Source organism: Triturus cristatus, chromosome 9, assembly GCF_964204655.1.
Source record: "Triturus cristatus chromosome 9, aTriCri1.1, whole genome shotgun sequence".
NCBI lineage: Eukaryota > Metazoa > Chordata > Amphibia > Caudata > Salamandridae > Triturus > Triturus cristatus.
Window position 1 is genome coordinate 133,771,025 of NC_140592.1, and position 14,239 is coordinate 133,785,263.

A 14,239-nucleotide genomic window follows, 5' to 3' on the forward strand; every position below is an offset into this window, starting at 1 on the left:
AAGTTAACGGTAAACACTGCCACAGGTGAGGGTGCACCTTAGCTTGTGCATACCCAATTGGCTTACCTGGTCCTGATGAAAGCCTCGCTAATTGCGTAAGGAGGCTGAAACATGTAGACCAGCCACCACTTACTCATTCAGGATGCTATTGGTCAATTAAGCCAATTGAAACATCCATATTTACCACCTTTTAATCTTACCTTACTTCTTCACTATTAAATGTTTTTTTCAGATAAGTAAAAGTAATTTTAAACTTCACAGTGTTATTTTTCACTCCCTGCACAGTCAGAACAACCTGCTCCGCTGTAATCAGGCGTTGTAACACACCCGAGAGGCACTCGGCCGCTAGGGTGGGAACCCTATGATGAAGCATGTCACCAACTAGGTTGGTGAGGGAGGGTTCTTTTTAAAAAACACTCTGTTACTCCTTAGGTAATACTTTCCAGTTGGAATCACTCTTCTTTTTATTTATTGATCAACACAGTGGACCATAACATCTTGGTGGACAGTGCCGAGGCGGATGGGCTGAGTGGCCAAGCGCTCTAGTGGATTATCTCCTTCCTGAAAGACCTTTCTCATTCGGTCCGCTTAGCTTAATTTACTTATTCCCACGTCCATTTAGTCTGTGGAGTCCTCCAGGGATTTCCCCTATCTACCCACCTCTTCAATATCTACATCCACCCACTGGTCCACACTCAGAAAATGCATCGCATCACCAACAACTATGCAGATGATATAGAATTACTATTCAGGCTGGTAAGTCTCCTGAATCCAAGATACACTTCCAATCCACTATGTTGTTCTTCCGCATCTGGCTAAACAGCAATCACTTGAAACTGAACGCAGAAAAAACGGAGGTCATTATTACCAGTTGGGAGTTCCACCCATTCCTGAAAAGAGCAGTAAAAAGTCTTGGCGTGACAATCGACGCCGAACTCTCTCTGAAGTCACAAATAAAAAAAGTTATCTCTTCATCCGTTCTAATGCTCCGCAAAATCTAGAAAAATCAGCAAAGTTCTTACTTTTGAGGCCCTTATTCAAGCTGTCATTCCCCTTATTCTTTTTAGAATTGATTATTGCAACTCCCTATATGTTGGCCTGCCCAAACACCTTATTAAAAAGCTCCAAATTGTGCAAAACCAGGCAGCCCATCTTATCTATAAACAACCCAAGCGAAGGCACATCACCCCTCTCAAGGAAAACCTCAAGTGGCTGCCTATGGAGCAAAGAACGACCTTTGAAATGGGTTGTATTTTCTTCAAATCACCTCTCAATAAATGCCTCTCCCTGCTTCAAAAGTACGCTCCAAAGCGCACATTATGATCTGCTTACCAGAACTACATGTCAGTCACCAAATTCAAGACGAAAAGACTGGGCGGTGCCAGATTTTCATTAATCGCTCCCAACCTGTGGAACTCCTCCCCCATTGAAATAAGATTAGCTTCCTTGTTACTCATTAAATCATTCAAAACCTGGCCATTAGGACAAGCCTATAATTAAAACTTAACCTATCTGCATTCCCCAGTGGCGTAACGATAATTGAGCCCCCCCCCTGCAAGGTACGTGGAGGGCCCCCCTTCGAACTCTATCAGGAGCTCCCCGGCCGCAGAGCAGTGCAGAGGGGGCCCCCTAGAGCTTGGGAGGGCCCCCGCACTGCGGGGGATGCGGGGGGCCTTTGTTACGCTCCTGATTCTTCTCCTTCTTTCCTCCTCAGCGCCATGAAACCGATTGGTGAACGAGCGCTTTATAAAACCCTGTGACATAATACAACATAACTAGATATACTCACACCCACAATATTTTGCTGTGGATTTTTATTACCATCAATATTGTGATGTCAATATTAAGGATCAACACACAAGAACCTCACTTATCAGCATCAGCATAATTCCTTTTTTCTAACATTTAACAACGAGGCTAAAGTAATTTCATCATCCATGCCTTCTCAAAAGAGAAATCTATCATATGTGTACAGGTTACAAAGGACCATGATTACAGTCTTAGAAACGATGAGTAGGATTCTTGAAATATGGGCGCAAGTGCAAGAATTATAAGTTAACATCACAAATAACAAAAATGAGTGTTAGGGTAAAATGACTAATGGAATACGGTGCATGAAGCGCAGACACTGCACTGTAGAGTCTCCCATTTTAAAATGCCAGAGATTGTCTTTAAACTATTCTCTCTGTGGCAACTTTATGATGAATGTAACAGATTAAATGGATGCTCCTCCTGTTCTTACATATGTGTCTTATCAACACAATCACTAGACTTACACTTCCTAGAGTCAGGTGTAAGTGCTACAATTTTAGAGATTAAGGGGCATATTAACAACGAGGCGATAAAAAATTATCGACGCTTTTGCGGCCGTTTTCGGCCGAAAAGCGGCGATAATTTTATCGCAATATCATCAAGGACACTCTGCCGCGCGTTTCCTTGTTGTAGAGCCCGTTTTTTCACAGCCTCGCCTCGCATCGCTAATGAGATGCAAAAGAGGCGTGGCTGTGAAAACAACACATGTTAATATCGTCAAGGCAGCTTCGCGATATTAACAAGGAGGTGCAGCGATAAAAAAAATCGTGCTACCTCAGCCTTAACTCAGGAATTTAACACCTGTTAAATTCCTGACTAAGGCATACTTTTAATAGGAGATGGATTATGCTGATAGGACCACAGGGTCCTATCAGCAATGTTATCGCTGTTTTCAATGGAACATCGCTGGAAAACCAGCGATGTTCCATTGAAAACACCGCTATCGCTGAAATATTATCGCCATAGCGCTATGCGTTGTAAATATAGCGTTATCATGGCGATAATATTCAGCGATAGCTGGCGATAATTTTTCTAGCGCTATAAACGGCCAGCGATATTCATTGCTGGCCGTTGATAATATGCCCCATTGTTGTGAACGCTTTATGAATCCCCTTATAAGGGCGAACAATTGCCTAAATGCCTGAGGAACTCTGAGAAATGAAATACCTGAAAGGTTGCTCAGTTAGGGGCATATCAACAAGCAGGCGATAAAAAATTATCGCCGCTTTTGCGGCCGTTTTCGGCCGAAAAGCAGCGATAATTTTATCGCCTAATCAGCAAGGTCACGCTAACGTGTGAAACCTTGCTTTAGCGTCAGGATTCCTAACGCCCAGCTTTGCATCTCTAATGAGATGCAAAGTGGGCGTTCCTGACCTGGCATGACAGGAGAAATGTCGCTAAGCGACATTTCTCCTATCAGCAAGCCTAACGCTATGAAGCATAGCGTCAGGAAAAGTAGCGATAACCCATGTTATCGCTACTTTCCTTACGCCTGCTTCTGGATGACTTAGCCATGATATCCTATGGAAGGTGGATATCATAGCTAAGTTTGTGAGTCCCTATCAACTTGCTAACGTGAGATTATCGCTGGGTTTCCAGGGATAATCTCACGTTAGCCAGTTAGCGCTAGGATTTTTATCGCTGATGAGATAAGCGTTGCTAATAGCACGCTATCTCAGCATTAAAAATCGGCGCTAGCCGGCGATAATTATCCGAGTGCTAAGTGCGCTCAGCGATAATTAAAGCCGGTTGTTGTTGATATGCCCCTTAGTTATTTAACAAGAGGTACAAATGTATCATATAGTGCTTTAATGTATGCTAAATACACGCATCATTTCATCATGCTTTAAGATCGTCTGTAAATACATGTGCTTCAACCTAGGGGCAGGTTGCAACTTACACACAGGCCAGAGATTGGTAGATCGGATGTGCAGGTTTTCAAGATTGTCTAATTAAATCGTCCGAGTTTCAAGCATGCAAACTACTACAAGCACAACTTCAGGAATCAAAAATATTTGTCCCAGTCCTTCTCATGTTGTGCCCATACAATCTGAACCCCCTACTTCAGACTCCCTCGTTCTAAAAGGACCTGCCAGTACTGGAAATACTCAGCTCATTTAATCAAATCCTCCTGAAGCGCACTTCAGGTTTTGGGCTAACCACACTTGAAAATCTGTGAATAAAAGTTTAATTTAAAAGTAACTTCAGGCCCAATAACAAATCAATTTGAATTACTGCTGTGGACTTAAAGTGACTTACCAACCAGCTTCTGGCGACTTCCTGTTCCTAAAGGAAAAAACATAAAACAACATTGTTTTAATTTTTCTAAAGTTTGGAGGCAACTTTCACAAATTGTGTGTTTTTTGTAGCACTTTTGGAATGCCCTTTCGCTAACAGAAACGTGAGGAAATTCCGAATTTTTAACCAGAAATTCACATTTACTGGGCATTCTGGGCAAGGAAACGTAGAGGAATTCACACATGCCACACTATCCTGCACTTGCCCTTGCCTTTGTGCCAAGAGTTCACAATTGTGTGGTGGTGATGGCTCCCTCATGTGCTGGCTGGCCTTAGGCCCAAATGCTGCTTCCAGAAAGATTTCTCAAAAGACACATTCTAGGCCTTCCGATGCTTACTTACTTTTTGTGGCCTTTCCCTTCCTGGGCTATTTAGAAAAGTATGCGAATGCTGAGTGGCATGTATTTTACCATTTAAAAAAATATATATATTGTATTTATTGAAACATCAATTACAGCACATAACTTGACCAGTACCGCAACATATAATTAGATTTTGATGATGTGTTTTTCAATCATACAAGAGCAGTAAATGCCCAGTCGGTATATCGGAACAATGGGTCACACATATTAGGGTATGCATTGCAGGTACAGTATATTAACAGTGTTGATTCTGTCTTGTTACTGCTTGGCGGTCTTTGTGCACTTTGGGCGGGGCGCTTGCAGAGGGGCATCCCTATGCTCATTGCTCAGACAGATCAGTGTACATCTTTTCCCATGTTGCAGTATGTCTGGTTTGTCTTTCCGTTCTCCTCTCCTGTCGCCTTGCTTATTAGGTATGTTTAGTATGGGCCCCAGCAGTTGTTTGGTCGGCTTTTCAGAGGGAGTAACTCATTAAATACAGCTGATTGCGTGGTACAGTAGAGCATGTCTGTGTGCCACTCTTCTTACGTCGGGGTCGGGCCCTTTGCCCACCTCACAGCCACCCGCCGTTTAGCTAGCAATAAGCGGATAGCGATTAAAGGTCGGACAGTGTTCTGGATACCTGGGTCATGTCCTAGTAATGCCATCGTCGGGTCAGGCTCTAGTTCTATGCCCTCTATTGCTCTCAGCTCCTTAAATATCTTGCACCTGTATTTGTATTTTCCTGGGCAGGTCCAGACTGTATGTATGAACCCTGCTTCTTCCCCCCTGCATCTCCAGCCATTCAAATACTCCCTCAGTCCATATCTTCACTGTCGCTCAGGGATGTAATAGACCCTATGTAAGAATTTGAAATGTTGAAATGTATGAGCCTGTGGCGCCCATTGAGGGACATGGTTTTAGTCTTGGCACAGCAGTATTGCCAGTCCTCATCACTAATGGGTCCGCCTATGTCCTTCTGCCAATGCGTCCTTCCCTTCAGAAGGCTGGCTTGCACGCCTCCTGTGCACCAGTATAAATCTTTGGCTTGAGTTTGAATTGTGTTTCTGTCTGTGTGAGTGTTGAGAGGGTATCCATAGTTTCGGGCTCTAACATATCCTCCCATGGCAACTCTTACAAAGTGTGCCTGGCTCGGTGGTATTGGCATTTCACTAATGTCATTATGTAAGATATTTTCCTGTATCGGTTCCCTGCTGCTTACCACCCCATCAGTGAAAAAGTCTCATAGTGTAGTTATCCCTACAGTCCCCAGGGCCTGCCTTGCCCCTCCTTCTTGAACCATCAGGAACCACAAGCACCATTGTTTTGGGACATGTGGGGAGTGTAGTAGTGCGCCTGCTTGCCTGTTCAGGACGCATGCCATGCCTGTGTCGTGGTAGCAAGGGAGTCAAATTAACGACGTCCCCTAGCTGGGATGCAGAAAAGAGTTTGCAGCAAGGAGATTGGAGCAGCCGCATCTCTCTCTCTCTAGATATAGGTGAGGTGTGTCCCGTGGGCCATGAATCCATAAGTGCTTATGTGTGCTCTGTGCAGCTCTGTAGTACATTTCCAAGTCAGATGCATTAAGGCCTCCCAACTCATAAGGCAATGTGAGTGAATCCCAATTTACTCTGGGCTGTTTTCCTGCTCAGGCTTTATCAGCAGCGTGTGGTGGCGGTGCAATTGTCCCAATTAAATTTCAAGCCAGAGTGGGACCCAAATCGCATCACCTCTCTGAGCATTGGGGTGAGATTACTGTCAGGATCGCAAATGTATAGCAATGTATCAGCAGCATTCGCTGATATAACGGGTCTATATCCCGGGAATCGCAGTCCCCTATGACTATGGTACTCGTGCAGCGCACAGGCCAATGGCTCCAACACAATCGGGTATAACAATGGCGATAGTGGGCACCCCTGTCTGGTGCCCTGGAAATTACAACAGCGTCAGAGACCATATTTTCCACCCGCACACAGGCCATCGGTCTTGTGTATAATGATAAAATTAACTGGACAAAGAGGTCCCCTATTTTTCGAAGCACCGCAAAAATAAACCTCCCCTCCACTGAGTCGCACGCCTTCTTGGCATCTAAGAATACATCCGCCGCTCAAACCTCTGGGTCCGCCCATTAGGTTGTGGCCCAGGATGAACCATGCCTGCTCCAGGTGCACTGTACCTGGCAGTAACAGCCCCAACCTGTTAGCCAGTATTTTTGAGCAAATGTTGTCTTCAATAATGAGCAGGGACATCGGTCTGTATGAAGAACAGCCATCAGGTTTCCCAATCAATTTCAGTATTGCTGCTATCATGGCCTCTCTCAGCATGGAAGGCATTATTCCGGTTTCAGCCATCTCTTCGTATACTGTTTTTAGATGTGGTGCCAATAGCTCTAGAAAAGCCTTATAGAAAGATTCCGTCAGACCATCGGAGCCCACCGCTTTTTCAGCTGGCATGCCCTTCAGGGCAACCGTGATCCCGGACAGTTGCAGGGGTGCCATCAAGTGTCCTCTGTGTTCAGGGGCTAGCCAGGGCATTTTGATGTGGGTTAGATAGTCAACTAAATCATCTTCGTTCGACTGTATTTGAGAGCTATATGAAGTTTTAAAGTAACTGCGGAAATGTTTTACAACATCTTCCGGAGTGCATTGAATCCGACCCTCAATATCTAATATGTCTGGGATCTCGTTTGACGTTCTCGGGGGTCTGAGTTTGCAGGCCTAAACGCCCGCCCGATCCTTCTCGCCATAAGCATGTGCAGTGGCATATTTCCCCATATGCTTAAGCTCGGCATTAGCTCTCTCTTGAAATTCTGCCAGCTCGTGTTTTAAATCAGCTCATATTTGGGCTTCACTCTTGTTCTGCAACATGCCCTCCATAGCGGCGATCCCCTTTTCCAGCGTATCCAGCTGTTCTCTAATAGCTTGCAGCACCCCTGCATTTTTGAAGATGGCTATCCTCATATAAAGACCTTAAAGGCCTTTCACACCATCGCAAATGTTGTGACCGATCCCACATTATGCAAAAATAGTCTTCTATGGCCTGTTTCAGCTCAGCCTTGAAGGCCTAACCCAGCAGGGATTATGGTGGGAATCGCCATGAAAAGAATGGGATTCTGGGTGCCTGATTTGTGAATGTGAGCTGTACTGGTGAATAATCTGAGTACAGGGGAGGAGGTTACAATCTGTTACACGCGTTCGTAGTCCCATAGAGACTAGCCAATAGTCTATGCGAGTGTGCGTGTCATATGCTGCGGAATAGTGCGTTTATCCTGGCAATTCCGGAGATCTGAGTCTCAATATATCCGTGAGTCGTCCTCTGTGCATCATGTCAAGGATAGCACCTGCCGATGCTGACGGGCATCTAGGGGTGCGCCCTTGCACCGGTTAATATTGGGGTTAATTATACAATTAAAATCACCTCCCAAACCTGCGGAATGCCCGACCGCTGGTGCGCTTTTGCTTCAACTAGTTAAAAGAACTGAGGGTCGTCATAGTTCGGTCCAGAAACCCCAATAACAGAAACACCAAATACTGTTTACAACATTTAGCGATTGCATATCTGCCTCCTGGGTCCTTATATAAATGCACACCAGATTGCCTGCTCACCCAAACCAGAACACCTCGGCATGTGATGTGTAATTGGCGGCATACAATTGCCCCTGCATCTTATGTTGGGTTAGTTCTGCCTTATCTTGTTGTAAACGTGTTTCCTGAAGAAATGCAATATCTATGTATGTCGTTTAAGATATGCTATACATTTCCGGATCTTTCTCTTATCGTTGAGTCCTCTAACATTCCAATAAATCAGTCTCAGTTTCTCTGCATACTCTGTACCTGCCACATCTTGGTCTGTCTTTGCAATAGCTCCTTATGTACTTCTGTACTGTTGTGGTGTCCTGTCACTAGTCTGGTCGTTTTACCCTTTTATGAAAAATAATAGCAGTCCCATCTCTCCATATCCCACCCACACTATGCGCTCTTCCTACTATCATAACACGCAGTATTCCCATCCCCCCTCCCTCAGAAATATCCAAACATAAAAACATCACATACAAGTTCACTTTACTGGAGCAAAATTGGGGGAAGATGTTCCCAACCCTTGCTCCCTTGACCTGTCCCTCCATCCAAAGTAATGTAAGCTACATATTCAGTGCTTCAACGTGTCATGCAGAAGTATCACCCCTTCAGTCCTATTGAGTGAACCACACCTTTGCAGTGCTCTTGTATGGCCTCGCCGGTTCTGTGTCTATATCTATTTATTCCCTATTGGGGTGCAGCCAAAGTTACTAACCAAGCTTCAACATCTATTTTCAGAACAGTCTTACCATTCTAGCATTCTGTGTTTGTAGCTGACCACCCATATACAGTCCTATGGTGGTCCACGTTTACTCTACTGTTCTTCAGAGTCCTGAGCCTCTTTGTCGTTGATCTGGGAGACCAGAGGGGAGCCCGTCCACCCCCAGCTACTCCACCTGCTTTATGTACTTTATTGCCAACTTGGGGTTCACAAAGTAGTGTATCTTGCCCTCCGATTTGATCCTTAGTTTCACGGGGTATTGCATACTGTACTCTACCTTTAGCTCTCGGAATCTCCTCTTGACAGGGAGGTATAGCCGGCGTGCCTACTGGAACTGTTAAGTATAGTCAGGGAACAGGGATATTTCGAACCCTTCCAAACAGAGTGTGCCTAGCTCAAGAGACCTGACCAGGGCTGCATCACGGTCTCTGTAGTTTAGTAGTCTAGCTATAAATGGTCTCGGCACTGCCCCCAGTAAAGGACAGGGTGCCAGAGAGCGGTGTACCCTTTCCACCGCAAATATTGTAGAGAGGGTATCTATACCCTGTAGTTCTGTCAATATGCGCTCCACGTACTGTTCCGTGTCGCTGATATTGGTTGATTCTCCTATGCCAAGAATTCCAATGTTGTTCCTTCATGAACAAGCTTCCAAATCCTCTGCTTTGGCTTGGAGTGCTTTTAAAGTCTTATCCATTACTTTGTGTTTCCCAATTTCCATTTGTAGGGCATCCTCTGCGGTCAAGAATCTCTGTTCTACAGCATCCAGTCTATCTTTGTGCTTCCGTCCATGCAAAAGGTGATGGTGTCTGTTTTAATATCGATTCTCGATAGACTTTGTTGCATGGCACGCAAGATGTGTTTGAGGTCTATATCTGCAGCTGCTTCGGGGTCTGCCAGAGGTGTGTCAGTCTCTGGTGTGTTTGTTTCACGGGACCTGTGGGTCTTACGGTGTTCAAATTGTAAGTTTGGCCGTAATGTGTCTGGTTTGCCCATTTAGCAGATCTATGTGAGCCTTTGCCGTTGAGTGCTGCTTAATTATCTCTACTCTTGTGTCTTGGTTCACTGCATGTCCGAGAGTACTAATGACTAGTGTGTATTGACAGTACTCCCTCAGGCCCGTAGGTGTGCACTGTTTGTAGAGAAACTATTCCCCCAAATGCATCGCCTTCTTGGCTAGCAAGCCTGCTCAGAGCCAGGACCCAGCTGCTGCACGCCATACTCATCCCCCGAATTGGTCCACTCTGTGCTTCTTAGGGCTCACTGGTTCAGGCGACAATTTTCTGCGGTTTGCGTCACTCTATGTTCGGCTTTTGTTCAGTTCTACCGGGAGGGTTTACTGCTGCTATGCCCCAACTACTTTGCTGTATATCAGAAGGTCGTGGTGACACCCCAGTGCTGCGCCGGCCAGAACCTTGCTTCCGGCCTGCTCTGCTCCCTCTGTTCCCCAGGCTGTATCTATGACTGAAAGGTAAGGGGGTGCCTCTAGAGCTCGGACGCTTCTGTCTGTCTGCACACTGGTTCATATATTTATGGGCAGCCTGGCCCAGCACAGCAATCGTATCATGCTCTGGCCCCCACACTTCGCTCTGTTCTGGCTCCCACTTTGGTTGCTATAGCAAGGGGCGCCACAGGATCTCGGTCTTGACTGGCCACAATGCTCAGTGTGCCCTGATGTCTCTACAATGCTACACCGGGATGATGCCACAGCATGCCACACCACTCATCTGCTCCGTACAGCATTGCCACTCACTTCGCGTGCGGCCTGAGCGATGTGCACCTCACCTCCTCTGCAGATCCCCCGGTTTGAGCACAGCATAGAACTGGCAAGTAGGTTTTCGCTGCAGCCGTGGCCTCAGTGCTGGGCTGTTGGACTGCGGTTTTCTAATGGTGCTAGCTGGGGCCTCTCGGGGTCTCCAGCAAGCGCCGCTATGGGCCAGTCTTCACACTGGGCGCTTGTTGTTGTTTAGGTCTGGCGTACTCCTCCGGTAGGCCTGTATCACAATGTGCCGCCTCCCCGGATGCCACAAATCTCATATGTAGTTATCGAGTGTGGACTCGTCTCCCACCCGCAGGTTAATTGGTTCATCTCCAGAAGCTTAGGCTTGGAGTCACGTTCTGCACACTTGTCTCGCCTGTACCGCGTGCACTGAGTTGTCATACCACTGTGTGGGCTGATTTTTCCAGGCTCTTTCTGTTCCTGATGCTTGCCGATACTTATTTCTGCCTCCCTGGTACGTTTTACAGACTTGAAGACCAAGGATTATTTAGGATTGAAGAGGCGGTCACGGGAGCGCCTCTAACTAGCTGCAAGTTCTTAGAGTCAGGCAAGCTCCGCCCACTCTTTTGCAATTTCCATATATTTCAATATATCCCCTCACTTAAATGTGAAGAAATTCAGAATGTTTTAATTACCACACATCATAGTCACTCCATATTTTTACCTGGTCCTGGGATTATGTGCTCCTAATTACCTCCTGGTTCTATATGGAAGAAACTGCACACAGACAAAAGTTGCAATGTAGGTGAATGCCATGCAAAAAGTAATCACACGGCCCTTTTCACCATCTAATCTGAATTGCAAAAAATTGGATCTGGGTGCAAAAATTGACTTAATGCTGTGCACAAATGCTTGTAAAGGTCTATTCTAAAAGGACCTGCCAGTACTGGAAATACTCAGCTCATTTAATCAAATCCTCCTGAAGCGCACTTCAGGTTTTGGGCTAACCACACTTCTGTGAATAAACGTTTAACTTAAAAGTAACCAAATACCTCTTTAGGGCCAATAACAAATCAATGTGAATTACTGCTGTGGACTTAAAGTGACTTACCACCCATCCTCCGGCCACTTCCTGTTCCTAAAGGAAAAAACATAAAACAACATTGTTTTAATTTTGGAGGCAACTTTCACAAAATGTGTGTTTTTGTAGCACTTTTGGAATGCTCTTTCCCTATCACAAACGTGAGGAAATTCAGAATTTTTAATCAAAAATTCACATTTACAGGGCATTCTGGGGAAGGAAACGAAGAGGAATTCACACATGCCACACTATCCTGCACTTGCGCAAAGATTTCACAATTGTCTGGGGTTGAAAGGTCTCTCATGTGCTGACTGGCCTTAGGCCCAAATGCTGCACCCAAAAAGAAGATTTCCCAAGAGACATATTCAATCCTCACTTTGTGTGACCTTTCCTTGCCTGGGCTATTTAGAAAAGCACAGGAATGCTGGAGGGCATGTCCGTTCCGACTTCCGTATATTCCAATATAGCCCCTCACTGAAATGTGAAGAAATTCAGAATTTTTAAGCAAATGTCAAGTTTGCAGGATATTCTGAAAAACAAAAGTAGTAGAATGACCAAGAAGACTGCATCATCCTGGATAACCATTGGTCTCTAGTCAACAGGTTTCCCTGTGTTCCAGCAGATCTTAGGCCCAAATATAGCAGTCAATATGTGGAAACAGAGAGGTTATTTTTTTGGTATAGTTCAGAGAGACTTTTTTAGGTATAGTTTTGACTTCTGGGTAGGGAAATCTGCAGTTACCTATGCAAGTCACGCCACACTGAATGCACCTGTATCTCCAGTTTTCAGAAGTGAAAGAAGTGGTACCAGCTGACTGTGGACCTGAATATTGCAGATTTTTCCAGTGGAGACTAAGTAACGCACTGTTTTGAAGTTTGCATTCTGAGTTGAAAAAAAAGACTGAGATCCATAGAAGACACACCAACATTATTCTGGGTCTCTAATTTTCAATAATATTGCCTGTGGTTGATTAGGTTGCTCAAGCGCTGTCTACGTGGGCCAAATACTGCAGCCAACAACCCTCTCCTGATGAAAAATTAAAGGAAGAATCATATTTAACCTTTATTCGATATTTCTGATACATTCTGGCAAGAATATGCGATTGCGTCTCAATTTTCTCTCAACTCCATAGTGAACAGCTAGTGTATTTGCACCCTAGGTCAGGCCTGCAGCCAGGAACTCTGGCAAACCTGGATGATATTGCTCACATTGTGGGACACAGGGGATTGCATGTGTTAGCTGCAGGGCCTTTTCATAAATGCCACTGTAGACAAAGTTGGGACTGCTTGTTGAGCAGGTGTTTAACTGTCTATGTGCAGCCATTTTTTTATAATTGACAATACTTCTTCACTGAGTGACACGTGTGTGTGTTTGTGCGTGTGTGTGTGTGTGTGTGTGTGATGTGTTTGTGTGTCTGTGGGTGCACGTGTACGTGTTTGTCTGTGGTTGAGGAGTATGTGAAGGAAAAAATGAGTCACTGGATGCGTCATTGGATGTGCCAACTGTGTTGATTTGTGGACCTTTCCATGACGTGTAAACTAATATGAGAAGTGTGATTTTTCGAAGATGGATGGATTTTTGAAGGCATGGACAGAAGTAGGTCTGGGCGCAGCTCACTGAGCACTGCTAAGCGGAATTCCACAGAGTTCTCCAAAAACTAAGTGAGATTCTGTGAAATTCCGCAGATGGGCAGAGATGCTTGACACACCAGTTTGTGTTGGTTTTGATGTTCAGTAGCATGACGCGAGTTCTCATGCTGGAAAATGCATGCAATGGGCACCACGTGGTTCAAATGGGTGTGGCCATTTTGTTTTCTGTTCTGTGCATGGTGCCGGGGCCTGTTTTTCAATCCACTCTTAATCTTTTCAACCTTCCCCTATCTGACTCATCCACCCTTAATTTTTCTTTATTGTATCAGCGTGTGGATTTTTTGTTTGTGTATCTTAGGTTTTTGACATTTATTTGTTGTTTTTTGTGACTTTTCGTGCTTTTTTTGGTTTTGCTTTTAAGTCTTTAGTTGTTCCTTTCTTCCATCTATTTCTTCTTTTTCTTTTAACCACCCAGCACCATGGTACAGCAGGGCAAAAGAGAGCGTGGTGGCGTTGGTGTGGCTGCTAACTCCACATCTTGTGGTCATCGGTGACCCCAAGGTGGTGTAGCCATTTTCTCAGAGGTTGAGGGGGCTGCCCTTGTTATTTGCATGTGACTCTACCTCCCCTCCATAATGGCAGCAGGCGGCAGGGCTGGCAGCGGGTGAGGCCTGCAGGAGCGTCAGCTGCCGTGGGGGAGGGTGTGCTGGTGAGTGTGCCAGAGCTCTGGGGGTCCAGCGAACCCAACAGCAGTTGAGGCACCACTGGGTTGATATCCTGGACAGTGAGCAGGACCTGCTTGACCTGCGGGGCATCAAGTTTGCGGGGCGAGGTGAGTAAATATTTATTTCTTGTGTTCTTTCTATGCTAATATTTCTTTTCCAAATAGTATGCTGCTCACACTCAGAGGTAAGTTAAGTTTACATTACAAATATTATGTGATCTGGCCAGGTGCTCGACGCTACCTAATTGTATCCGTAGGTGCTTGATTGGGCTAATTATTGAAGAAGTCTTGGCGACTCCTCTGATCTGTAACCGAGATAGTGGCAGTAGTAGCAATATCAATGAGTTAGCATTCTCTGTGCTTTTCTTTATGTAGCTTGCAC

At 45.3% G+C, this 14,239-nt stretch overlaps 1 protein-coding gene across 5 annotated transcripts in view; it reads right to left on the reverse strand.

Annotated features, from left to right (window-relative positions):
* Positions 1 to 14,239, reverse strand: part of LOC146797516 (inter-alpha-trypsin inhibitor heavy chain H4-like) — a 598,346-nt gene that overhangs the window by 338,595 nt on the left and 245,512 nt on the right. For all 5 annotated transcript variants that reach the window (XM_085624535.1, XM_085624533.1, XM_085624534.1 and 2 more), the window contains 2 exons: positions 11,575 to 11,601; positions 4,072 to 4,098 (listed from right to left, as the gene is read on the reverse strand). In XM_085624535.1, the coding sequence (XP_085480661.1) occupies positions 4,072 to 4,098; positions 11,575 to 11,601 (54 nt within the window). The remainder of the gene's footprint in view (positions 1 to 4,071; positions 4,099 to 11,574; positions 11,602 to 14,239) is intronic.